The sequence below is a fragment of the Scyliorhinus canicula genome, chromosome 20, assembly GCF_902713615.1.
Source record: "Scyliorhinus canicula chromosome 20, sScyCan1.1, whole genome shotgun sequence".
NCBI lineage: Eukaryota > Metazoa > Chordata > Chondrichthyes > Carcharhiniformes > Scyliorhinidae > Scyliorhinus > Scyliorhinus canicula.
This window is the reverse complement of record NC_052165.1, coordinates 38,880,044-38,906,681: the sequence shown is the minus strand read 5'-3', so window position 1 is coordinate 38,906,681 and position 26,638 is coordinate 38,880,044. Positions and strand designations below refer to the sequence as shown.

Here is a 26,638-nt window from a genome sequence, read left to right as displayed (position 1 = left end):
GAGCAATGGCAAGTTGCGGATAAGGATAAGGTTTGACTTGCAAAAGTGGGATAACCTCTGTCTTTGGCAGGCAGGATCTAAACTATAAAAATAAATATTCTCCTGAGGTTTTTATTTATTTTGTGCCTCCTGATTTTTCTCCACAAATCCTTTTTTGCTCAGACTAATAAGTTTGCGGTCTCTTTTATTTGGGCAGGTAAGAGCCCAAGGGTCTGCAGAGCTTTCCTTCAGAGAGGCTGGCAATCGGGAGGTTGTGTTATCCAACTTATCCATTTATTATTGGGCAGCCAACATCGGAGAAGGTATTGGGATGGTTTAGCGAACCAGCCCCAAGTGGAAACAGATAGTGCAAGCTCCTGTAGGGGCTCTAGTCTAAGGGTTTTGGCAACATCCCTGTTTCCCTTCTCTCCGATGGGGTTCTCCCTCGAACCCGGTGATAGTGTCCACTCTTAAAATATGGCACCAATTCTGGCAGCATTACAAACTGGGATCCATGTCATTGCTGGCCCCTACTTGTGGCAACCCCTATTTGCACCGTCAGGTTTAGACGTGATGTTTAAGTCATGGGTGGGAAGGACCTTGGGAGTTTTAGGGATTTATTTGCGGAGGGACGGTTTTGCAAGTTGGAGGTATTATCAACAAGGTTTTAACTTCCGGGGACGAACTTGTTCCGTTACGTCTAGGTACAGTCATTTTGTTCAAAAGGTTTGTCCCACATTCCCCTCGGTTCTGCAAGTCTCTTTGCCGAGTAGGATCTTATCGCTTGCAGCGTTTGGTAGGAGGAGCATTTCCAACATCTATGGGCAAACAATGGAGGTGGCCCCGCTAGACAAGGTACGAGCACAATGGGAGGGAGAATTGGGACCTATTTTAAATCAAGATGTTCACCCTTCATAGGGTGAACTCCATATGCTCCTGTGCGCGACTTAGTCTAATGCAGCACAAAGTAGTACATAGGCTCACCTAACTAAAGCTAGGTGAGCAGTTTCTTTTTCGGGAGTGGAAGACAGGTATAAGCGGTTTCTTTGGGACCTGCTACTCACACCAGATGTTTGGTCGTGTCCCAGGATGGTAAGTTTTTGGATTTCCATCTTAAGCACCATGTCAGCAGTTCTTAACATTAATCTTGCTCTTTGGTGGCTATTTCCAGGTATCGGATTTGCTGGGGTTGCGGATCGGGGTGAAGTTGGATGTTCTCGCCTTTGCCTCGCGAATAGCCCAGTGTCAAGTTTGGCTGGCATGGAGTTCTGCTGCTCCGGTTAGTGCCTCGGACTGGTTGGGTGACCGGAGTGAATTTTTATATCTAGAAGTCAAATGCATCGTTACGAGGTTGGTCGAAAGGTTCTATATGAGGTGGCGGCCATTCATTTACTACTTTAAAGAACTAATCGCCATCAGCTGTTAGGAGGGGGGATTAGTTCTTAGTTCTCATTGTCGGGGGAAGGGCTTTTCTTTCCTTGGTGGGTTTGTATAGTTGGTTCTGTTTTTCTAATACTGTACCTTGTAATATCCATTTTCCCATGTTCTTATTGTGCATTTTGTTTTTCTATGTTATTATTTTGTATTTTGTTAGAAACAGAAACACTTTAATAAAAATATTTAAAAACGTTTTGTGATTCCAGTGTTCTGAAGTTTGGCTGAGAAGCTTCCTTGTTTCAGTTTTAGCTGCGGACTTTGATGACATGGTTTACTTCCAAGAGAGATAGCTGCAAAAAACTTGAATCCTTAAAAGTAACTGTCTCTGTCACTATTACGATACAGTGAAGCAACAGCAATTTATTTTCAAGTCAGGATGGTGTATGACTTGGAGAGGAATCTCCAGTTGCCAGTGTTCCCATGTGTCTACTGTCCCTCTCCTTCTTGATGGTAGTGGTTGTAGGTTTGGAAGGTGCTGTCTAAAGAGCTGTGGATAATACCTGCAGAGAATCTTGTAGATGGTACACACTGCTGCTAATTTACTTCGGCGATGGATGGAATTACTTTTTGTGGATGGGGTGCCTATTAAGTGAGCTTTGTCCTGGAAGCTGTCAAGCTTCTTGAGAGTTATTGGAGCTGCACTCACCAAGGCAAGTGGAAAGTATTCCATCGCACTTGTGCCTGTTAGATCGTGGACAGGCTCTAGAGAGTCAGGAAGTAAGTTACTCATTGCAGGATACCTAGCAATGAGAATGCCAATGAATTTCAAGAGGCGAAGGTCAGATCATCTCTTGTTGGAGATGATCATTACCTGGCACATGTGTGGCACGAATGTTACTTGCCACTTGTCAGCCCAAGCCTGGATATTGTCCATGCCTTACTGCATTTGGACATGGACTGCTTTAGTATAAGAAGTCGCAAATGGTGAACGTTGTGCAACCATCAGCCAACATTCCCTCTTCTGACCTTATGATGAAAGGAAAGTCATTGATGTTTTGTATCCGATTCCCACTGACTTAGTTTTGATAGTGCCTCATAATGCCGCATTCGGTCAAATTCTGCCCTGATGTCAAGGGCAGTATTCATCTCTGGAATTGAGCAGGTTATTGCTAAGCAAGTGCCGCTTAATAGCACTGCCTCTGACCTCTTCCTTCACTTTACTGATAATCAACAGATTGATGGGACAGTAATTGGCTGGTTGGATTTGTCCTACTTTTTCTGTACAGGATATACCCGGGCAATTTTGCACATAGCCAGGTAGATGCCTGTGTCGTAGCTGTACTGGAGCAGCTTGCCTAGGCGCATGGAAAGTTCTGGAGCACAGGTCTTCAGTACTATTGTCAGAATATTGTCAGGCATCATAGCTTTGCAGTATCCATCATTTTCAGCCATTTCTTGATATCAATTTGAGTGAATTAGATTGGCTGAAGACTGGCATCTTTGATGCTTGGGACCCAAGAGCCCAAGCTGGGTCATCCACTGGCACTTCCAGCTGAAGACTGTTGCAAATATTTCAGCTAGTTAGATTCATTTCTCAAAATGAGGGATAAAGGAGGCCTTACCAACTGGGTTTGATCACGCAAAAAGGCAGAGCATTGGGCCTAACTGTGGATTCTTTTTCTGAAATTTCTTATGTATAGGGAAGAAATGCATATTGGAGTCTTCCCTGTCTTGACAGAATTAAGAATTATTGCTCCAATTTATTCAAAGACCTTTAAAGTCAGTTTTCTTTTGATTTAAAATCCTAGTCCTTTGAGGTTTTTTAATTTTAAAGTTAATTAACCTAGATAACTTCAGAGAAAGTTAATTTTTATTGTGAACATAAAGCAAGGGACTAACAGGGTCGTTAAATAGCAATTTACATTATTTACACAGTTCATAAATGTCACTTTCATGTGCCTCAATGGCAATTCCAAAAGTAATATTAGTGCCCATGATTATAAACTATTGTCAACTATTTTAGCAACAAAATACATCTACCATGTTTATGAATGGGCTATGCACCATAAAATGATTTTTAAAATTCATTCAAGTAGCATCTCTACTATAACATTGTAAAACAAATTTTGTTTAACATCCAATATTTCTGAAATAGTGGGTGCTAAAGAGCAGTGCAGTATGCTGCAATTATTGTGTACACGGTATCATTTTTGTGAACATTTGCTCCTGAAATGGAAACAATGTTAGTGAGGCAAAATATATTGCCCTGAGAAGAGTTAATTAAGCACATTGTCTGAAGGCACAGGTGATCCTTTAGTAAATCAGTTGGGCTTTTGCTACAATCTGTTTGCGTTTGTCATCATTTTGACTGGCGCTACGCAAACATTTGCAGCCTCATTAAATCTAACTTCACAACTTACTATGATCGATTTGAATAACAACTTCTATGTTACTTGTCAGATCAATAGGTTACCACAGCAATGTTAATAGCAAAGCTACAATCATTACGAAGACACTTCAGTATATTCGTATAATAAGGATGCCATTTGTGTACATCTCAGGGTTTGAATTTAAGATTTTTTAAAATGGACATTTTCCTTCAAATTCAGCAAGAAACCAATTTATGTAGATTCAGAACCTCACATATCTCATAATTTGTTGGGTGATAATCAGTATAGACTGATCTTGAAGGTTCCTAGATAACAGTTAGTTAACAAAAGGAAACAAAAAGAAGGGGCTGGTTTAGCACAGGGCTAAATCGCTGGCTTTGAAAGTAGACCAAGGCACAGTTCAATTCCCCGTACCAGCCTCCCCGAACAGGCGCTGGAATGTGGCGACTGGGGGCTTTTCAAAGTCACTTCATTGAAGCCTACTTGTGACAATAAGCGATTTTCATTTCATTTTTCATTTCATTAAATGTTGTATGGCTTACATTTGTTGTTAACTAATTTAACACCAATTAAGTAATCACTAAAAACAACATATTATAAATTATGCTCGCTACAAACAAAACTCTAAGGACTTCATGCAAAAGTTCGAATTCCCTTTTGCCCAATTCAATTTTGGTAAAACCAAAGATTTCCTTTATGCAAATGTGGCTGATGTAGAAGAAACTAGGAATAATCATAATTGACAATGTTTTCATTAGATGATTTAAGGAATGTCTACAAGCAATGTGTATATTTACCTGAGTGTAATGTCCACATACTTTCTTCGATTTACAGGTATTTGTACTGTAATCATAATTCACTACTTCCTGATACCATCGTTTAATAGCATGCTTGGCATTGAAAACTGCCTGTTGAAATAAAGATGTTTTCTCCTATAGGGAAGAAGGTTGGATGCACTGCTCCCTTCTTTTGCAGGTTTGGATTATGCTTGAATATGCAAGTTCTGCTCCATGCTCTTGAAGATTTAGCAAGAGCTTCATCCCAGGTCTAGATTTGTAAAAAGAAAAATAACAAAGTTAAAATATTTGGTTACCAAGTGATTCATCGGCCATGGTAATTCCAGTATCTATATCAACTAACCTTATCTTACTTCCTCTGAATTCATTGCTCTTCTGGCCTCTTTAAACTTTGCCTTCATAGAATCTTGCCTATCCATAATCATAATAATAACCATAATCATAACTTGTTATTTCCCATGGGATCTCTATGCTCAGAGTCTTGATGGCTAACAAAGCCATCTGAGACCACATGCTTGTCTTCTTCCCCATCCACAACCCTTACCTGCTCTTAAGTCAGTTTTTTTCAACACTCACCCCCATCCCAAACAATAATAATTTCAAAATTCCAACATCTAGATTTTGGCCCACGATTCGCCACACATTTTTAACTCTCCAGGATATTCTGAAATACGAGGTACTTGAAGATATTATTAGCAAGAAAGTAGTACGAGAGAAATCAGTGGAACTTAAAGTAAATCTCCTGGACCTGATAATCTACACCCCAGAGTGTCAAAAGAGGTGGCTGTAGAGATAACAAATGGTGGTCATCTTTCAAAGTTCTATTGACTCTGAAATAGTTCTTGCCAATTGGAAGGTAGCAAATGTAAACCCCACTATTTAAGAAAGGAGGGAATGAGGAAAAGGAGAACTACAGACCTATTAGCCTGACATCAGCAGTTTGAAAATTGCTTGAAACTAAAGGGCGCAGTCCAAAGGCCACCCTGCGCCCGAAAAGCAGCTCCCCATGGCGCAGCATAGCCGACGAAAGCTGGGAGGCTCTGCTCCCAGGATCTACCTGTTGGTCGTTCTGGGTGAGTGTGCTTAACACTCAATTTGGCTCTGTTTCTTTACTTAGCTCTGGAGTCGCCAGGTATCGTTAAGACACCGCCACAAGCTTCAAGGTGAAGTTCAAAGCAACAAAACCATACACCAATTAGTAAGTCCAAACAACTGAGTTTATTATAATACAATTATAATAACTACCCATGCACACGCTAAAAGGATTAAACTTATTCCTACCGCTAAATAAACTAATACTTATCTCGAAGGAACTGCCGGGTCAGGGAACAAGGCCTCTTGCTCTGCTCTAGTCTGCAGACTTCAGGTTTGTATAAGTTAAAAGGGGTCAGGAGTGTCTATCTCTGGTAGCGATTGTTGTGAGGCACTTACTTGCTGGCGGCTGCTATCCGAACCCTCTCCTCTCTCTCGTTCAAGGTCTTCTTGGCAAAAGCTGGTCGAGGTGCTGGTCCACGGAGGAGTGCTAGTCAAAGAGAGAGGAGGGCTGGAGCAGAAGACTGAACCATGTGTGGGGCCTGTCTTTTATAGGTCCCAGGGGATCTGCGCCCCTTTGGGCGGACTCCCTTACCTGCTTGGAATCGATTGGGTCTCTTCCCAATCGATATGTTTGAATCCCCCCAATATTGAGGCTGTTTCTTAGCTACTGGGCGGGCCTTCAGGCTCTTTGTTTCGAACCTTGCTGGTGCCTGAGTGTCTGGTATCCTTTACAATGTTGCAGTTGCTTCCCCAATTGTGTCCATTGTCTCTGGACTCGTTCCATTAACATGCTAATTATCCCGGTGATTGCCTCATTTTTTTTGCGGAATGTTCGTTTCGGTGCTGTCTGCTTTCTTAGCAGACAGAATCCACACCTGCTAGGGGCAGCCTGCTGGGGCTGCAAACATTGTCCATTTTATCCTGTATGCTTTGCGTTCCTCCATTTTGTATTCAGGCAATGGCCAACTTCGGTGGCTACATACCCAGCTCGCAACATCTTGCGAGATCCAATGTGATTTTGTGAGACATTGTGATGTAAATCCTGCCGATTGTGGACAAGATCACTTTTTGGCAAATCTATATATTAGAGCCTCACTCTAATGTGAAGATTCCCAAGATACCTGAAGCTTTGGATTCAACCCCTTCGCCTCAGAGACCTTGGGCGAGCGCCATTCGGTATTGGTCCCCACAAAAGGCTTCTCGGCCTTTTGGCTAAGATCAAGTGTAGTGCACTTGATAGAGGGAAGCTCAGGATCTCGATGTCGATCGTGAATTGGAGAACACGGAGGGATTGAAGGCATCAAAGAGGAAACGTTTAGAGCTCTGCTGCTAATGGTGGATCTTCATGCTGGTCTAAGCCTCTGGTTTAGGCCTAACGCCGGTACAGTTTAGACTCAACGTGTGAGCTATGGCTGCAGCTGCATCTCGACCACCAGGCTAGGGAGTGCGAAACACTGTCTGAGTTACAGTGAAGAAGTCGGAAGGGGAGTCGCCTGTGGATCGGAATTTCTTCATGAAGCGGGTGATGCTCAAGTGCGGCGGGTTTCAAGCATCAGACATCTTCTGCTTGCAAAACTTCCCCAACAATGGATATTTTGACGTCACCTTCAAGAGCGTTGCAGCTTGCATCAAATTCTTGAACGTGTTTAAAGAAAAAGGCAACCAGAGCCCCCTGTCTATCCTGACTGCGGTGCCTCTGTTCTCGCTACCGTCGCAGCAAAACCGGGTTGTTACAGTGCACAGGTACAACCCCCTATGTCCCCGTATCTGATGTGCTCATGTTCCTCGCCAGGCACGTTGAGCTGAAAAGTTACAGCGTGCAACTGAAGGCATCTGGAAGTGAGCACCAGGTCAAGGTGACCCTGAGAACGGACGGCAAAGGAACCATCCTACATCCCCCCTCCAGTTTCCCCATTGGAGGAAATCGAGGCTACCTCTTCTACGCGGGGCAGCCACGAGTATGTCGCACCTGTGGCAAAACGGCGCATGTTGCCGCCAACTGCAATGTCACCTTCTACAAAAACTGCAAGCAGAAGGGACACATGACAAAGGACTGCAAGGAAGACAAATGCTGCAACCTGTGTGGGGAGGCCGGCCATCTTTACAGGGCCTGCCCAAAATGTGGGGCAATGTACGCACAAATCATCAGTGGTGGAGTCAAAAAGGCAACCACAGAGGAGGTTCAGGCACACTTCATCGACAAAGACACCACAGCACAGAATGTTGAAAACCAACAGATGGGCCCTCAACCAAAAGTGGAGGCTCCTGCACACCCTGACAACTCAACCCCAACCTCATCTGACGAGTATGACTCAACGGAAGAGAATGGAACGAAGAATGAAAGGTGCTGGGAAACGGTGAACAGGGACAAACGAAAGAGGAAACAGAAAAATAAACCGAAGAAACCCCTGATGGTGAATGGCAAAAAGTGGCAACTTCCAGCTAGCAGCCTTAGTGCCGACACCTCCTCCGATGAGGAAAAACAAACTAAGAATCGGCCTCAATTAAAGAAGCAAAGCACCAATGTAGAACGGGATGCACAGACCCCCCAGACCACAGACAGGAAAGGAAATAAAACACACCAAGATCACCAACCTCTGGCCATGGAAACAGCAATATGACCAACGGCCACCAAACGGCGGATATCGAAAACAAGGTCACTGTGGTGGTATGATTTGCATAGCAAGGGCCACGAAAAGGCTGATCGAGTCTATTTAATTTACAACAACTCCATGGACCTTGTTGGGACAATGTTAATTGTCTGGGCCAGTGGGGAGCCAAAATATTTTCTCCCTTCGCTGGCTGCTACTCATACCACCCGTTCCCCCCCCCCCCCCCCCCCCGGCTTCATATTCCGCAAGGGGTGATGTGGTGGTATGATTTTCATCACCGTCTGCCATTGGTGCAGAACACTGGCTTACCATTGGCCCTGGTCGGTCATGTGCCTCTCGACCGATTGGTTGCGACCAGTCATGTGACGGCTCTCCGATTGGTTGAGTGGCTGAGTTAACCCCCGCCTCCAGAGTGAGGTATAAATACCCAGAATGCCCGGCAGTCGTCCATTTACTGTAGTCGACCGCAGGGCTAACTTCTAGCTTATTAAAGCCTAACTTTTGTACAGCAACTCGTCTCGCGTTCGATTGGATGGTTCATCAATTTAATAAGCTAGAACTTTGAAGATGGAGCTCCGGATCAAGCCCGAATGCCTCCGCATCAGCCAGCAAACTCAGAACACTTCAGAAATCTTTCAACATTGGCTGGCATGTCTCGAGGGATACCTGGCATCCGCAAACAGCCCCCCCACCATGGCACAGAAGCTTCACATCCTCCACTCCAGCCTGGGCACGGCAGCATACGCGATGATTGCAGAGGTAAAGGATTACGATGCGGCCATGCTTAAGCTGAATGGACAGTTTCTTAAACCGGTAAACAGAGTATTCGCCCGACATCTGCTGGCTACCAGACAACAGCTCCCCGGTGAGTCATTAGACCAATTTTACCAGGCCCTTGCTGTCCTGGGGAGGAATTGCTCCTGCCCTCAAGTTTCAGCCACGGAGCACATGGAACTTCTGATTAGAGATGCTTACGTGGCTGGGATGCAGTCTGCCGCTATCCGCCAGCGGATGCTGGAGAAAGACGACCTCAGCCTAACTGAGGCACGGACTCTCTCCACCTCCCTGGAGGTCGCCGATTTAAACACCCGCGCCTATGTCCCCAGCCGCGCTGCAGCGCCCTGGACCTCCTGGCACGCTTCCCCACTGCCATCCGCCGCTCCTGACCTCCCTCAGGCCTGCGCCGCGGGACGCCCCGACAAGTCCGCGGGGCCCCCGCTGCTATTTCTGAGGGTTCGCTAAAACACCGTCGCCCGCGCTGCCCAGCACGCTCCGCCCTCTGTAAGAGCTGCGGGAAGAAGGGCCAAGTTTCATCCGTCTGCCAGGCCAAATCGGTCGCTGCTGTACCACGCAGCGACCGGGGATCCCCCCCTCCGGGCCCTTCCAGTACACCGGGCCAATCTCCCCCTACCCCGCCTCCGGGCCGCTGCGCCCGCCCTATGCGCCTCCCCCCCCTCCTCCGGGCCCTTCCAGCGCACCGCGCAACTCTCTCCTCGCCGCCCTCGGGCCCCTGCGCCTGGCCGCCTCTCTGCCCCCGCTTTCAGCCGCTCCGGTCGGCCCGCTGGCACCGCTAACCCCGCCCCCAGCAACCAAGAGGGCCCCGCGGGCGCAGCCATCTTGGGCCCCGGACGCCACGTGTGGGTCCTGGGTGCCACCATAGACATAGAACAGTACAGCACAGAACAGGCCCTTCGGCCCTCGATGTTGTGCCGAGCAATGATCACCCCCACTTAAACCCACATACCCGTAACCCAACAATCCCCCCCATTAACCTTACACTACGGGCAATTTAGCATGGCCAATCCACCTAACCCGCACATCTTTGGACTGTGGGAGGAAACCGGAGCACCCGAGGAAACCCACGCACACACGGGGAGGACGTGCAGACTCCACACAGACAGTGACCCAGCCGGGAATCGAACCTGGGACCCATCTTGGGGCGCAGACTCCATGTGCGGGTCCTGGGCGCCGCCATCTTGGGGCCCCGACTCCACGTGCGGGTCCTGGGCGCCGCCATCTTGGGACCCCCGACTCCACGTGCGGATCCTGGCACCACCATCCTGGACTGGCACGCAAGGTTCTGCCAGCTACTACTCGGCCGACGACGACTGCGACGATGGTTCTTCTCCACGGCTCGCGGCCATTCAACTCGACAGTTACGGTCACGCACGCATCGCCAAAACGACGCTGATCCACCTCAACGCCACGAGACGGGCTGCCTGCTGGACCCCGGGAGCACGGAAAGCTTTGTTCAACCTGCCACGGTAAAGACGCTGCGCGCTCCCTGTCCTCCTGTAAAACACAAAATCGGATTAGCCTCAGGTTTGCACTCCGTCCGCATCACCGGGTGCTGCAACGCGGACCTCACGGTCCAAGGGAAGGTTTTTAAAAATTACAAACTCCTTGTCCTCCCTGACCTTTGCGCACCGGCACTCCTAGGACTGGACTTCCAGTGCAACCTGCAGAGCTTGACCTTCCAATTCGGCGGCCCTATACCCCCCTATAACCCCCCCCACACTGTCTGCAGCCTCACGTCCCTCAAAGTGGACCCCCACCCTCCTTGTTTGCTAATCTCACCCCCGATTACAAACCCGTCGCGACACGGAGCAGACGGTACAGCGCTCAGGACCGGACCTTCATCAGGTCCGAGGTCCAGAGGTTACTGAAGGAAGGGGTCATCGAGGGCAGCAACAGTCCCTGGCGAGCCCAAGTGCTGGTGGTCCGGACTGGGGAGAAAAACCGGATGGTCATCGACTATAGCCAGACATCAACCGATTTACGCAACTGGACGCGTATCCTCTCCCCCGTATTTCCGCCATGGTAAACGATATCGCGAAATACAAAGGTCTTCTCCACTGTGGACCTTAAGTCCGGTTATCACCACTCCCCCTCCGCGTGAGTGACCGCAAGTACACCGTGTTCGAGGCTGATGGGCGCCTCTACCACTTCCTTAGGGTTCCATTTGGTGTCACAAATGGGGTCTCGGTCTTCCAACGGGAGATGGACCGAATGGTCGACAAGTACGGATTACGGGCTACCTTCCCGTATCTCGATAATGTCACCATCTGCGGCCACGACCAGCAGGACCATGACGCCAACCTCTGGAAATTCCTCCAAACCGCAAAACTCCTTAACCTCAAATACAATAAGGATAAGTGCGTGTTTAGCACCGACCGTCTAGCCATCCTCGGCTACGTAGTGCGTAACGGAGTGATAGGCCCCCGACCCCGACGTATGCGCCCCCTGATGGAACTCCCTCTTCCCAATACCCTCAAATGCTGCCTGGGTTTCTTCGCTTACTACGCCCAATGGGTTCCCAATTACGCTGACAAGGCCCGTCCCTCATTCAAACCACGACCTTCCCGCCGTCGACAAGAGGCCTGCCAGGCCTTTAGCCGCAATCAAAGCGGACATCGCAAAGGCCATGATGCGCGCCATCGACGAGTCCCTCCCCTTCCAGGTCGAGAGCGACGCATCAGAAGTAGCTCTGGCGGCCACCCTCAACCAAGCGGGCAGACCCGTGGCCTTCTTCTCCAGAACCCTCCGGCTTCCGAACTCCTCTGTGGAAAAGGAAGCCCAGGCCATAGTCGAAGCTGTGCGACATTGGAGGCACTATTGGCCAGCAGGAGGTTTACCCTCCTCACAGACCAACGGTCAGTGGCCTTCATGTTTGATAATGCACAAAGGGGCAAGATCAAGAATGACAAGATCTTATGGTGGCGGATCAAGTTGTCCACGTACAACTATGAGATCTTGTATCGTCCTGGGAAGCTCAATGAGCCTCCTGATGCCCTGTCCCGCGGTACCTGCGCCAGCGCGCAGATAGACCGCCTCCGTTCCCTCCACGCGGACCTCTGCCATCCTGGGGTGACCCGTTTCTAGGCCCGCAACCTGCCTTCTCCATCGAGGAAGTCAGGACAGTAACCAGTGACTGCCACATCTGCGCAGAGAGCAAACCGCACTTCTACCGCCCCGAGGCGCACATCTGATCAAAGCATCCGTCCCTTCGAACGTCTCAGCATTGACTTCAAGGGGCCCCTTCCCTCTAGCAACCGCAACATTTACTTCCTGGCGGTAATCGACGAATACTCCCGCTTCCCCTTCGCCATTCCCTGCCCCGACATGACCACATCGACCGTCATTAAGGCCCTCCTCTCCATCTTCACCCTGTTTGGCTACCCCGCATACATACATAGCGATCGGGGCTCCTCATTTATGAGCGACGGGCTGCGTCAATTCCGGCTCAACAGGGGCATTGCCTCTAGCAGGACAACCAGCTATAACCCTCGGGGTAACGGGCAGGTCGAGCGGGAGAATGATACCATCTGGAAGACCATACTACTGGCCCTCCGGTCCAGAGATCTCCCTATTTCCTGATGGCAAGAGGTTATCCCCGATGCCCTACATTCTATCCGCTCACTCCTCTGTACCACAACAAATCAGACACCTCATGAACGTCTTCGTTTTCCCCAGGAAGTCGTCCTCCGGATCCCCTCTCCCGACATGGCTGGCCGCCCCCGGACCCATCTTGCTCCGGAAGCATGTGCGGGTGCACAAGTCCGACCTGTTGGTGGAACAAGTCTAGTTACTCCACGCTAACCCGCAGAATGCGTATGTGGAGTACCCCGACGGTCGGCAGGACACGGTCTCCCTCTGGGACCTGGCACCCGCCGGCGTGCAGCCTTCCCCCCCCTTCAGCACAGACCCCCCCCTTTTTCTCCCCCACGCCCCACCTGGCGTCTCCACCTCCAGCCCGGGTGACGGAGACTGTTCAAGGACCATCGCTCCCGGACATCAACGGAACCACCACCATCGGCTGAACCAACGTCACCAACTCCACTGCGGCGGTCTGCCAGGACGTCACGGGCCACGAAAAGGCTGATCAAGTCTATTTAATTTACAACAACTCCATGGACCTTGTTGGGACAATGTTAATTGTCTGGGCCAGTGGGGAGCCAAAAATTTTTCTCCCTTCGCTGGCTGCTACTCATACCACCCGTTCCACCCCCCCCCCCCCCCCCCCCACCCCCGGCTTCATACTCCGCAAGGGGTGAATGTGGTGGTATGATTTTCATCGCCGTCTGCCATTGGTGCAGAACACTGGCTTACCATTGGCCCTGGTCGGTCATGTGCCTCTCGACCGATTGGTTGAGACCAGTCATGTGACGGCTCTCCGATTGGCCGAGAGGCTGAGTTCACCCCGCCTTCAGAGCGAGGTATAAATACCCAGAACGCCCGGCGGTCGTCCATTTACTGTAGTCGCCCGCAGGGCTAACTTCTAGCTTATTAAAGCCTAGCTTTTGTACAGCAACTCGTCTCGCATTCGATTGATGGTTCATCAGTCACAGACCAGCTCCAGAAATTAAGAAGCAGCAACAACCCAAGCGAAAACCCGGCCTTCAAACCCCAACACCCACTGACTGCCACAACGGATGCCAGGGCTACACTACACCCCCAATGCATATCCGTCAAGTTCACAGGCCCATGCGGACCAGGACAGCTTTCTCAGCCCTGCAACTGTGCAACAGTTTGCGAGCACCACCGGCATGCTGGGGAACGTTGAATAGCTGGAACACCCAACTGTATAGACTCTGAGATCTTTTTTTTAAAAATGGGGTTTAAAATTGCATCTATTAATGTGCTGATGCACCATCAATTGGATACGAGGCGAGAGGTAGTTCCAAACAACAGGCTTTAATACACTAGATGTGTGCCCGGCAGTAGACGTACAGAGAAAAGCCAACTGCCAACCGGTACGGGTTCTTATACCCCGCCTCGTAGTCGGAGCTACCTACCTCTCAGCCAATTGGGCGGGGAGTCCACATGACTAGCCTCAGCCAATGGCAGAGAGGCACATGACTTGCCTGGGCCAATGGACAGCGAGTCTTTCTGCACCAATGGCAGCTTGGTTCTAGGGTACCGTAATCCTCCCTAGTCATACTACCACATTCACCCCTTGTTGAGAAAGAAGCTGGGGGGGGGGGGGGGGGGGGAGGAGAGACGGAAAAGAGGGGGGGTGGTGCCCCGCAGGTGCGTAGACTGGTAGTATGACTAGAGATGTTCTAAGCTGTACCAAGGTACCTATGGCTGCTCACTGGCCCGCGACTATGTGCAAGAAAACGATATTACTATTTACAGTGTATAAGGGAACAACAATAAAAAAAAACGAAGAACAGGCAAGGAACATATGCAAGAACATAAGAGTCCATAAAGTCCATCAGTACATCAAATTGACTCAATCAGCCGGATGGGTGCCTGCGATGTCCTGCTGGACCTGCACAGCGGTGCCGGTGACGTTGGAGCGGTGGTCGTCTGTGACTCTGGGAGCAGCGGTCGTGGTCCTGTGTCCGTACCCCTGGTCGGAGCTAGCGGTGGCCAGGCCAGGGGAGGGGGTTCCTGTGCGCCGGGTCGCGGTTGGGAATGGAGGGGGGGTGCTGGTGCTGGGAGGTGCGGCCACACTCTGGCGGGTGTCAGGTCCCGAAGGGAGACCGTGTCCTGTCGTCCGTCGGGATACACCACGTACGCATACTGCGGGTTTGCGTGGAGTAGCTGGACTCTTTCAACCAACGGGTTGGACTTGTGCACCCACACGTGCTTCCGGAGCAGGTTGGGCCCGGGGGTGGCCAGCCAGGTCGGGAGCTGGGTCCCTGAGGAAGACTTCCTGGGAAAAACAAGAAGACGTTCGTGAGGTGTTTGATTCGTGGCGGCACAGAGGAGTGACCGAATAGAATGGAGAGCGTCTGGGAGGACCTCTTGCCAGTGGGAGACCGGGAAACACCTGGACCGCAGGGCCAGCAGGACGGTCTTCCAGACCGTACCGTTTCTCCCTCTAGACCTGTCCGTAACCCGGGGGTTGTACTGGTCGTCCTGCTCGAGGCGATGCCCCTGATGAGCAGGAATTGACGCAGCTCGTAGCTCATAAAGGAGGACCCCCGATCGCTATGGATGTAAGCCGGGTAACCGAACAGGGAGAAAATGGTGTGGAGGGCTTTGATGATGGTTGCCGTGGGGCAGGGGATGGCGAAAGGGAAGCGTGAGTACTCGTCAATCACATTTAGGAAATTACGTGTTGCGGTTGTTGGGGGGGAGGGAACCTTTGAAGTCCATGCTGAGACGTTCAAGGGGTGGGAAGCCTTTATCAGATGCGCTTGTTCGGGGCGGTAAAAGTGCGGCTTGCACTCCGCGCAGATGTGGCATTCCCTGGTCACAGTCCTGACCTTTCCTCGATGGAGTAAGGCAGTTGCGGTCTTCATGAAATGAAAGAAACGTGGTGACGCCCTGGATGGCAGAGGTCCGCGTGGAGGGAGCGGAGGCGGTCCACACCTTTGCGTTGGCGCAGGTGCCACGGGACAGGGCATCGGGAGGCTCGTTAAGCTGCCCAGGACGATACAAGATATCGTAGTTGTACGTGGACAACTCGATCCCGCCACCGCAAGATCTTGTCGTTCTTGATCTTGCCCCTCTGTGCATTATGGCACATGAAGGCCACTGACCGCTGGTCTGTGAGGAGGGTAAACCTACTGTCAGCCAGATAGTGCCTCCAGTATCGTACAGCTTTGACTATGGCCTGTGCCTCCTTTTCCACCGAAGAATGGCGGAATTTGGAAGCATGAGGTCTTGGAAAAGAAGGCCACGGGTCTGCCCACTTGGTTGAGGGTGGCCGCCAGAGCTACATCAGACGCGACGCTCTCGACCTGGAATGGGAGGGACTCTTCGATAGCGCGCATCGTGGCCTTTGCAATGTATGCTTTGATGCGGCTGAAGGCCTGGCGGGCCTCCATCGACAGGGGAAACGTGTTGGGACTGGATGAGAGGGCGGGCTTTGTCGTCGATAGTTAGGGACCCACTGGGCCTAATGGAAAAGAAGGCCCAGACAGCGTTTGAGGGCTTGAGGGAATTGGGGAGAGGAAGTTCCATTAGGGGGCGCATGCGTTCGGGGCCGGGGCCTGTCACTCCGTTACGCACTACGTAGCCGAGGATGGCTAACGGTCGGTGCTGAACACGCACTTATCCTTATTGTAAGTGAGGTTAAGGAGTTTTGCGGTACGGAGGAATTTGCGGAGGTTGGCGTCGTGGTCCTGCTGTCGTGGCTGCAGATGGTGACTTGTCGAGATACGGGAAGGTTTGCCCGTAAACCGTATTGGTCAACCATTCGGTCCATCTCCCTTTGGAAGACCGAGACCCCATTTATGACACCGAATGGAAACCCTTAAAAGTGGTAGAGTCGCCCATCCGCTTCGAACGCAGTGTACTTTCGGTCACTGCGCGCGGATGGGATCTGGTGGTAGGCGGACTTAATGTCCACCGTGGACAAGACTTTGTACTGCCTGATCCGGTTAACCAGGTCGGAGATACGGGGTAGAGGATACGCATCCAGCTGCGTAAACCGGTTTGATGGTCGGACTGTAGTCTAGTGACCATCCGATTTTTCTCCCCAGTCCTAACCACCAGCACTCGCAAGGGCTATTGCTGGCCTCTATGACCTCTTCCTTCAGAAGCCTTTGGACCTCGGACCTGAGAAGGTCGGTTCTAGACACTGTACCGTCTGCTGCCTGGTGGCGACGGGTTTGCAATTCGGGTGAGGTTTGCAAACAAGGAAGGGGGGTCGACCTTGAGGGACGCGAGGCTGCAGACAGTAAGGGGGGGAATAGGGCCGCCGAATTTGAAAGTTAAGCTCTGCAGGTTGCACTGAAAGTCCAGTCCCAGGAGTGCTGGTGCGCAGAGACGGGGAAGGACGAGGAGCTTATAGTTTTTAAACACCCTCCCCTGGACCGTGAGGTCCGCTACGCAGCACCCGGTGATCTGGACTGAGTGCGAACCGGAGGCCAGAGCGATTTTGTGTTTCACTGAGTGAATGGAGAGCATGCAGCGTCTTAACCGTGTCAGGGTGGGACGGAACTCTCTGTGCTCCCGGAGTCTAGTAGGCAGCTAGTTCTCATGGCCGTTGAGGAGGATCTGTGTGGTCGCCGTGGAAAGCGTGCGGGCCATGACTGATCCAATGTCACCCGATGCGAGTCGTGGCAGGAACTCAGAGTCGTCATCCAACAGCGAGTAGTCACTTGTGGGGTCCTTCGGTTCCGATCTAAGATGGCGGGCGCCCGTCGTGGGGGGTGAACAAGATGGCGGCACCCGGGGGTCGCACGTGGAGTCGGGGGTCCAAATTGGCGGCGCCCTGGGATCGCAGGTGGTGTTGGGGGCCAAAATGGCGGCATCCTGTTACCACTCGTGGCGGTGGGGGAAGCGAGGTCTGCGGGCCGCACGGGGACCTAGAGGAGCGCGGGGGGTGGGGGGGGGGGGGGGGCGATTGATTGGCAGACGGCCGCAAAGTGGCCTTTCTTGCCGCAGCCTTTACACATTGCGGTGTGGGCCGGCAGCATGCGCAGGGGTGCTTGGCCCGACTACACAAATAGCAGCGGGGAACCCGTGGGTTTATCGGGGCGCGCCGCGGCGCAGGTCTGAGGGGGTCCGAGTCGGCGGGGGTGAGGGGGGTCGCGTGCCAGCTGCCCAAGGTGGCCGCCGCGCGACTGGGGCCATACGCGCGGGGCGTTGCGGTCAGCGACCTCTAAGGTAGATTGCAATGGTCCGTGCCTCAGCGAGGCTTAAAGTGTCCTTTTCCAGGAGTCTCTGGCGTATCTGGGATGATTGCATACCCGCAACAAAAGCGTCTCTGATCAAAAGTTTGGTATGTTCAGCCGCAGAGAGTTGCTGGCAGGCGCAATTTCTCCCCAGGACAATGATCCCCGGTAGAATTCGTCGAGGGACTCACCGGGGAATCGTAGCCAGGAGGTGCTGTGTGTAGACCTGGTTCACCGGCATGATGAAATGTACCTTCAGCAGGTCCATGGCGGCGTCATAGTCGAGTTCATCCTCTATCAGAGAGTAGACGGCGGTGCCCACGCACGAGTGGAGGATGTGCAGTTTCTGTTCCCTTGTCGGGCGGTTTTCTGCTGTGGTGAGGTAGCTGTTAAAACACGCCAGCCAATGTTTAAACATTGCTGACGCATTTGCGGCATGCGGACTGATTCGGAGGCATTCTGGCTTGATCCGTAGCTCCATTTCAAAATTCTAGTGTATTAAATTGATGCACCATCAATTGGACACGAGGCGAGAGGTAGTTCCAAACAACAGGCTTTAATACACTAGATGTGTGCCCGGCAGTAGACGTATAGAGAAAGGCCAACTGCCAGCCGGTACGGGTTCTTATACCCCGCCTCATAGGCGGAGCTACCTACCTCTCAGCCAAACGGCGGGGAGTCACATAACATGCCTGGGCCAATGGACAGCGAGTCTTCTGCACAAATGGCAGCTTGGTTCTAGAGTACCATAATCTCCCTAGTCATACTACCACATGTGCGAAGCATTAAAGATACTTCGCAGTGTGTAGCCACACTCGGCTACTTAGCAAATGTGACAGCCAATCTACTGTTCCTGCAGGAGTGTGGGATTCCGCACCTTAGCAACTACGGGCGCTGGTCGAGTTGGTGGTCCCACGGGCCATCCATCTGGTCAGGAGGAAACAACTGCCGTTCCTCCGGCCTGGGTATTCTGCTACGGGGAGGCAATTTCACCATCTCTGACGTTAAGGAGGTGGTGGGCGGACACCTCCTCGTAGCAGACGTCAAATACAAAAATGCCACTCTCAAACTTATTAATGTGTACGCCCCAACCATAAAGAGTGAGCGGCTGGCAGTCCTTCAGCAACTCCCACTGCTGTTGGCCACCTCCATGCCGGTCATTTTCGGCAGTGACTTCAACTGCATGATCGATGCGGCTGGATGATCCGGCAGAGCCGACAGCAAACTAGACGCGACGTCCAGGCTCCTGATGGAAACGGTAAAAGACGGCAAGCTGCTCGACGTCTTCAGCAACCCTGCAGACGGAGCACAGCGTAGATACACATGGTCACGGCCAGACGGGTCCGCCCGCTCCAGGATAGACTTCTTCTTTGTGTCCCGTGCTTTCATGGTCGGGCCCACCGACGTTAAGCCGGTGTTCTTCTCTGACCACTGCCTCCTCCTGGCCGACTGCCACCTGCAGGAAAACCAGGGGACGGGCAGGGGGACATGGAAGCTGAATGTAAACTGTTGACTCCAGAGAACCTCTTTTTGTTTTGCAAATAATTTTTATTCAAAATTTTTCACATATTTTCAACAACAAACCCCCCTTACAAAAATAAGAGAAACAACAAAAAACGCATAAACAGAGTATAGCTATACCACACATTCCTCCAGACCGCATGCCCCCATTAAACGATAATAAATACAATAGTAAACACAGAGTAAACAAAAAGACTGACAGGGCTATAGTCATAGGGGATTCAATCGTAAGGGAGTAGACAAGCGTTTCTGTGGTCGAAAACAAGACTCCCGAATGGTATGTTGCCTCCCGGGTGCACGGGTCAGGGACGTCTCAGATCGGCTGCAGGACATACTGAAGGGGGAGGGTGAACAGCCAGTTGTCGTGGTGCATATAGGCACCAACGATATAGGTAAAAAATGGGATGAGGTCCGACAATCAGAATTTAGGGAGTTAGGAGATAAGTTAAAAAGTAGGACCTCAAAGGTAGTAATCCCAGGATTGCTATCAGTACCACGAGACAGTCAGAGTAGAAATTCAAGAATAGTCAAAAGGAATACGTGGCTTGAGAGATGGTGTGGGAGGGAGGGGGTTCAGATTTTTGGGACATTGGAACTAATGTGGCAAGGGGATGGGAACCAGAGTAGGAAGTTAGAGGTCAGTAAAGAGGCAGCAACTAAAGCCAGTAAGGTACTAGATAATGAACTCAATGTGACTAAGGGGAAGAGTAGACAGGGAAGAGATGATGAGTGCAAAGGGACAGGTGTCTAAGGTGCATTTGTTTTAATGTAAGAAGTGTAGCAGGTAAGGTAGATGAACCTTGGATTAGTACCTGGGAATATGATGTTATTGGTATTACTGAGACTTGATTGAGGGATGGACAAGACTGGCAACTAAATATCCCAGGATATAGATGCTTCAGGAGGGATAGAGAGGGAGGTAAAAGGGGTGGAGGAGTTGCATTACTAGTCAGAGATGATATCACAGCTGTGATTAAGGAGGGCACGATGGAGGATGAAATGAAAAAATGAAATGAAAATCGATTATTGTCACAAGTTGGCTTCAAATGAAGTTAATGTGAAAAGCCCCTAGTCGCCACATTCCGGCGCCTGTTCGGGGAGGCTGGTACGGGAATTGAACCGTGCTGCTGGCCTGCCTTGGTCTGCTTTCAAAGCTAGCGATTTAGCCCTGTGCTAAACCAGCCCCAGTATTCGAGGACTGAGGCAATATGGATAGAGCTAAGAAATAGGAAGGGTGCAGTAACATTGTTGGGACTTTACTACAGGCCTCCCAAAAGCGAGCATGAAGTAGAGGTACAAATATGCAGACAGATTATAGAACAATGTAGGAGCAATAGGGTGGTTGTGATGGGAGATTTTAACTTCCTCAACACTGAATGGGACTCATGTAGTATTGGAGGTGTAGATGGAACAGAATTTGTAAGGAGCATCCAGGAGAGTTTTTTAGGGCAGTATGGAAATAGTCCAACTCAGGAAGGGGCCATACTGGACCTGGTATTGGGCAATGATCCCGGCCAGGTGGTTGAAGTTTCAGTCGGTGATTCCTTTGGGAATAGCGATCACAATTCCGTAAGTTTTAGAAAATTCATGGACAAAGACGAGAGTGGTCCTAAAGGAAGAGTGCTAAATTGGGGAAAGGCCAAGTATAACAAAATTCGGCAGGAGTTAGGGAATGTGGATTGGGAGCAGCTGTTTAAGGGTAAATCCACATTTGAAATGTGGGAGTCTTTTAAGGAAAGGTTGATTAGAGTGCAGGACAGACATGTCCCTGTGAAAATGAGGGATAGAAATGGCAAGATTAGGGAACCATGGATGACGGGTGGAATTGTGAGACTAGCTAAGATGAAAAAGGAAGCATACATAAGATCGAGGCGACTCAAAACTGATGAAGCTTTGGAGGAATATCGGGATAGTAGGTCAAATCTCAAACGTGCAATAAAGAGGGCTAAAAGGGGTCATGAAATATCATTGGCTAACACGGTTAAGGAAAATCCCAAAGCCTTTTATTCATATATAAGGAGCAAGAAGGTAACTAGAGAAAGGATTGGCCCACTCAAAGACAAAAGAGGGAATTTATGTGTGGAGTCAGAGGAAATAAGTGAGATTCTTTAATAAGTACTTTGCATCGGTATTCACCAAGGAGTGGGACATGACAGATGTTGAGGCTAGGGATGGATGCTTAAATACTCTAGATCATGTAGGCATATGGAAGGGGGAGGTTTTGGGTATTCTAAAAGGCATTAAGGTGGACAAGTCCACAGGACCGGATGGAATTTATCCCAGGTTACTGAGGGAAACGAGGGACGAAATAGCTGGGGCCTTAACAGATATCTTTGCAACATCCCTGAGCACGGGTGAGGTCCCGGAGGACTGGAGAATTGCTAATGTTGTCCCTTTGTTTAAGAAGGGTAGCAGGGATAATCCAGGGAATTATAGACCTGTGAGCTTGACGTCAGTAGTAGGCAAACTGCTGGAGATGATGCTGAGGGATAGGATCTATTCACATTTGGAAGAAAATAGACAATCAGTGATAGGCAGCATGGTTTTGTGAAGGGGTCATGTCTTACAAACCTAATAGAATTCTTTGAGGAAGTGACAAAGTTAATTGATGAGGGAAGGGCTGTAGATTTCATATACATGGGCTTCAGTAAGGCGTTTGATAAAGTTTCCCATGGCAGGTTGATGGAAAAAGTGAAGTTGTATGGGGTTCAGGGTGTACTAGCTAGATGGATAAAGAACTGGCTCGGCAACAGGAGACAGAGAGTAGTGGTGGAAGGGAGTGTCTCAAAATGGAGAAAGGTGACTAGTGGTGTTCCACAGGGATCCGTGCTCGGACCACTGGTGTTTGTGATATACATAAATGATCTGGAGGAAGGTATAGGAGGTCTGATGAGCCAGTTTGCAGATGACACTAAGATTGGTGGAGTTGCAGATAGCGAGGAGGACTGTCAGAGAATACAGCAAAATATAGATAGATTGGAGAGTTGGGCAGAGAAATGGCAGATGGAGTTCAATCTAGGCAAATGCGAGGTGATTTTTTTTGGAAGATCTAATTCAAGAGCGGACTATATGGTTAATGGAAGATTCCTGGGGAAAATTGATGTACAGAGAGATCTGGGAGTTCAAGTCCATTGTACCCTGAAGGTGGCAACGCAGGTCGATAGAGTGGTCAAGAAGGCATACAGCATGCTTGCCTTCATCGGACGGGGTATTGAGTACAAGAGTCGGCAGGTCATGTTACAGTTGTATAGGACTTTGGTTAGGCCACATTTGGAATACTGCGTGCAGTTCTGGTCAGCACATTACCAGAAGGATGTGGATGCTTTAGAGAGGGTGCAGAGGAGGTTCACCAGGATGTTGCCTGGTATGGAGGCTGCTAGCTATAAAGAAAGGTTGAGTAGATTAGGATTGTTTTCGTTGGAAAGACGGAGGTTGAGGGCGGACCTGATTGAGGTCTACAAAATTATGAGAGGTATGGACAGGGTGGATTGCAACAAGCTTTTTCCAAGAGCGGGGGTGTCAATTACAAGGGGGTCACGATTTCAAGGTGAGAGGGGGAAAGTTAAGGGAGATATGCGTGGAAAGTTTTTTACGCAGAGGGTGGTGGGTGCCTGGAACGCTTTGCCAGCGGAAGTGGTAGAGGCGGGCACGATAGCATAATTTAAGATATATCTGGACAGATATATGAACGGGCAGGGAACAGAGGGAAGTAGATCCTTGGAAAATAGGCAAAAGGTTTAGATAAAGGATCTGGATTGGCGCAGGCTGGGAAGGCCGAAGGGCCTGTTCCTGTGCTGTAATTTTCTTTGTTCTTTGTTCAGAGTACCCCCCCCCCCCCGGGTTACTGCTGCTGCTGACCTTCTCCTAACGCTCCGCTAGAAAGTCTAGGAACGGTTGCCACCGCCTTAAGTACCCTTGCATAGATCTTCTTAAGGCAAATTTGACCCTCTCTAATTTAATAAACCCTGCCATGGCGCTGATCCAGGCTTCCACACTTGGGGGCCTCGCATCCTTCCACTGCAACAGAATCCTCCGCCAGGCTACCAGGGACGCAAAGGCCAGAATACCGACCTCTTTCTCCTCCTGCACTCCCGGCTCGTCCGATACCCCAAACATTGCGAGCCCCCAGCTCGGCTTAACCCGGGTGTTCACCACCTTCGACACCGTCCTCGCAACGACCCAACAGAACTCATCCAGCGCTGGGCGCACCCAGAACATGTCAGCGTGGTTTGCCGGGCTCTCCGAACACCTCGCCCATCTGTCCTCCGCCTTGCCCCACTCATGTGCACCCTGTGCAGAACCTTAAATTGTATCAGGCGCAAGAGGAGGAAGAATTTACCCTACCCAGGGCGTCCGCCCACGTACCCTCATCTATTTCCTCCCCAAGCTCCTCCTCCCATTTACCTTTTAGCTCCTCCACCGAGGCCTCCTCCTCCTCCTGCATCTCCTAGTAAATCGCCGAGACCTTGCCCTCTCCAACCCACGCCCCCGAAAGCACCCCGTCCTGGATCCTGCGTGCTGGCAACAACGGGAATGCCCTCACCTGCTGTCTTACGAATGCCCTTACCTGCGTGTACCTGAAGGCATTTCCGGGGGGAGCCCGAATTTTTCCAACGCCCCAAGGCTCGCAAACGTCCCGTCTATAAACAGGTCCCCCATCCTTCTAATACCTGTGCCAGCTCAGGAACCCCCCCATCCATTCTCCCTGGGACAAACCGAAGGTTCTCTCGGATCGGCGACCACACCGAAGCCTCTACCTCCCCCCTGTGCCGTCTCCATTGCCCCCAAATTTTGAGGGACGCCGCCACCACTGGACTCGTGGTGTACCTTGTAGGCGGGAGTGGCAGCGGTGCCGACACCAGCGCTCTCAGGCTCGTGCCCACACAGGACACCATCTCCAGCCTCTTCCACGCCGCCCCCTCCCCCTCCATTACCCACTTGTTTATCATCGCCACGTTGGCAGCCCAGTAGTACCCGCATAGATTAGGCAACGCCAGCCCTCCTCTGTCCCTGCTCAGCTCCAGAAACACCCTTCTCACCCTCGGGGTCTTCTTCGCCCATACAAACCCCATAATGCTCCTGCTGACCCGCTTTAAAAAGGTCTTAGGGATCAGGATGGGGAGGCACTGGAATATAAAAAGGAACCTCGAGAGCACCGTCAACTTCACCGAGTGCACCCTACCCGCCAGGGAGAGCAGCAGCATATCGCACCTTTTAAACTCCTCCTCCATTTGCTCCACCAGCCTCGTCAAGTTGAGCTTGTGTAGGGTCCCCCAGCTCCTGGCCACCTGGATCCCCAGGTACCTAAAACTCCATTCTGCCCTTTTCAGTAGAAGCTCATCTATCCCCCTTCCCTGGCCCCCTGGGTGTACCACAAACAGCTCGCTCTTCCCCATGTTGAGCTTATACCCGGAGAAGTCCCTAAACTCCCTGAGGATCCGCATCACCTCCGGCATCCCCCCCCACCGGGTCCGCCACATATAATAACAGATGGTCGGCATACAGCGATTCCCGGTGTTCCTCCCCACCCCGCACCAACCCCCTCCAGTTCCTGGACTGCCTCGAAGCCATCGCAAAAGGCTTAATTGCCAACGCAAATAGCAGGGGGGTAGGGGGCACCCCTGCCTCGTCCCCCGGTACAGCCGAAAGTATTCCGACCTCCTCCGATTCATGGCCACACTCGCCACCGGGGCTTCGTATAGTAACCTAACCCAACTGACGAACCCCTCCCCGAACCTCCTCAATACCTCCCACAGGTACCCCCACTCCACCCTATCAAAGGCCTTCTCCGCATCCATAGCCGCCACTATCTCCGCCTCCCCCTCTACTGTAGGCATCATGATTACATTTAGGAACCACCGCACATTGATGTTTAGCTGCCTTCCTTTCACGAAACCCGTCTGGTCCTCATGGATGACCCCCGGGACACAGTCCTCAATTTTAGTAGCCAACACCTTCGTTAACAATTTCGCATCCACATTGAGGAACGAGATTGGCCTACACAACCCACACTGTAAGGGGTCCTTGTCCTGCTTCAAGATCAGGGAGATCAGCGCCTTAAGACATCGTCAGGGGTAGGACTCCCCCCTCCCTTGCCTCATTGAAAGTCCTCACTAGTAGTGGGCCCAGCAGGTCCATATGCCTGTAAAATTCCACCGGGAACCCATCTGGCCCCAGTGCCTTCCCCGCCTGCATGCTCCCCAGTCCCTTAGCCAGTTCCTCCAGCCCTACCGGTGCCCCAAGCCCCACCACCTGCCCCTCCTCTACCCTCGGGAACCTCAGCCGGTCAGAAACCGGCGCATTCCCCCCCCCCCCCGGTCGGGGGCTCCGACCTATACAGCCCCTCATAACAGTTTCTAAATACCCCGTTTATTCCCACCGCACTCCATACCGTGTTCCCCCCTTTATCTCTAACACCCCCGATCTCCCTCGCTGCCTCCCGCTTCCGAAGCTGGTGTGCCAGCATCCGGCTAGCCTTCTCCCCGTATTCATACACCGCCCCTTGCGCCTTCCTCCACTGTACCTCCACCTTTTTGGTAGTCAACAGGTCGAACTCGGCCTGGAGGTTTCGCCGCTCCTCGAGTAGTCCCTCCTCGGGGACCTCTGCATACCTCCTAACTACCCTTACCATCTCCCCCACCAGCTTCTCCCTCTCTCTCCTTCCCCTCCTTATGGGCCCAAATGGAGATGAGCTCTCCCCTGATCACCGCCTCCCAGACCACCCCTACCTGCACCTCCGCATTATCGTTGACCTCTAGGTATCTTTCTATGCACCCCCGGATCCGCCCACTCACCTCTTCATCCGCCAACAACCCCACCTCCAGGCACCACAACGGGTGCTGGTCCCTCTCCTCCCCAAGCTCGAGGTCCACCCAGTGCAGGGCATGGTCAGAGATGGCTATGGCTGAATACTCCGTGTCCTCCGCCCATGGAATCAACGCCCTGCTCATCACGAAAAAGTCAATCCGGGAGTAAGCTCTATGGCCGTGGGAATAGAATGAGAATTCCCTGGCCCCCGGCCTAACAAACCTCGTTGGGTCCACTCCTCCCATCTGGTCTATAAACCCCCTCAACACCTTGGCCGCCGCCGGCCTTCTACCCGTCCTGGACCTAGAGCGGTCCAATGCTGGATCCAATACCATATTGAAGTCCCCCGCCACCCATCATCAAGCTCCCTGCCTCCAGGTCCGGGATCCGGCCCAACATACGCATAAAGCCGGCATTGTCCCAGTTCAGGGCATACACATTCACCAAGACCACCCGCATCCCCAGCAGCTTACCACTCACCATCACATACCTACCTCCATTGTCTGCCACAATGCTCAGCGCCTCAAACGACACCCGCTTCCCCA

At 51.3% G+C, this 26,638-nt stretch overlaps 1 protein-coding gene across 1 annotated transcript in view; it reads right to left on the bottom strand.

Annotated features, from left to right (window-relative positions):
* glipr1a (GLI pathogenesis-related 1a) overlaps positions 1 to 26,638 on the bottom strand; it is a 115,740-nt gene that overhangs the window by 78,248 nt on the left and 10,854 nt on the right. The window contains 2 exon segments of the mRNA XM_038780958.1: positions 4,544 to 4,655; positions 4,657 to 4,793. Coding sequence (XP_038636886.1) covers positions 4,544 to 4,655; positions 4,657 to 4,793 — 249 coding nt within the window.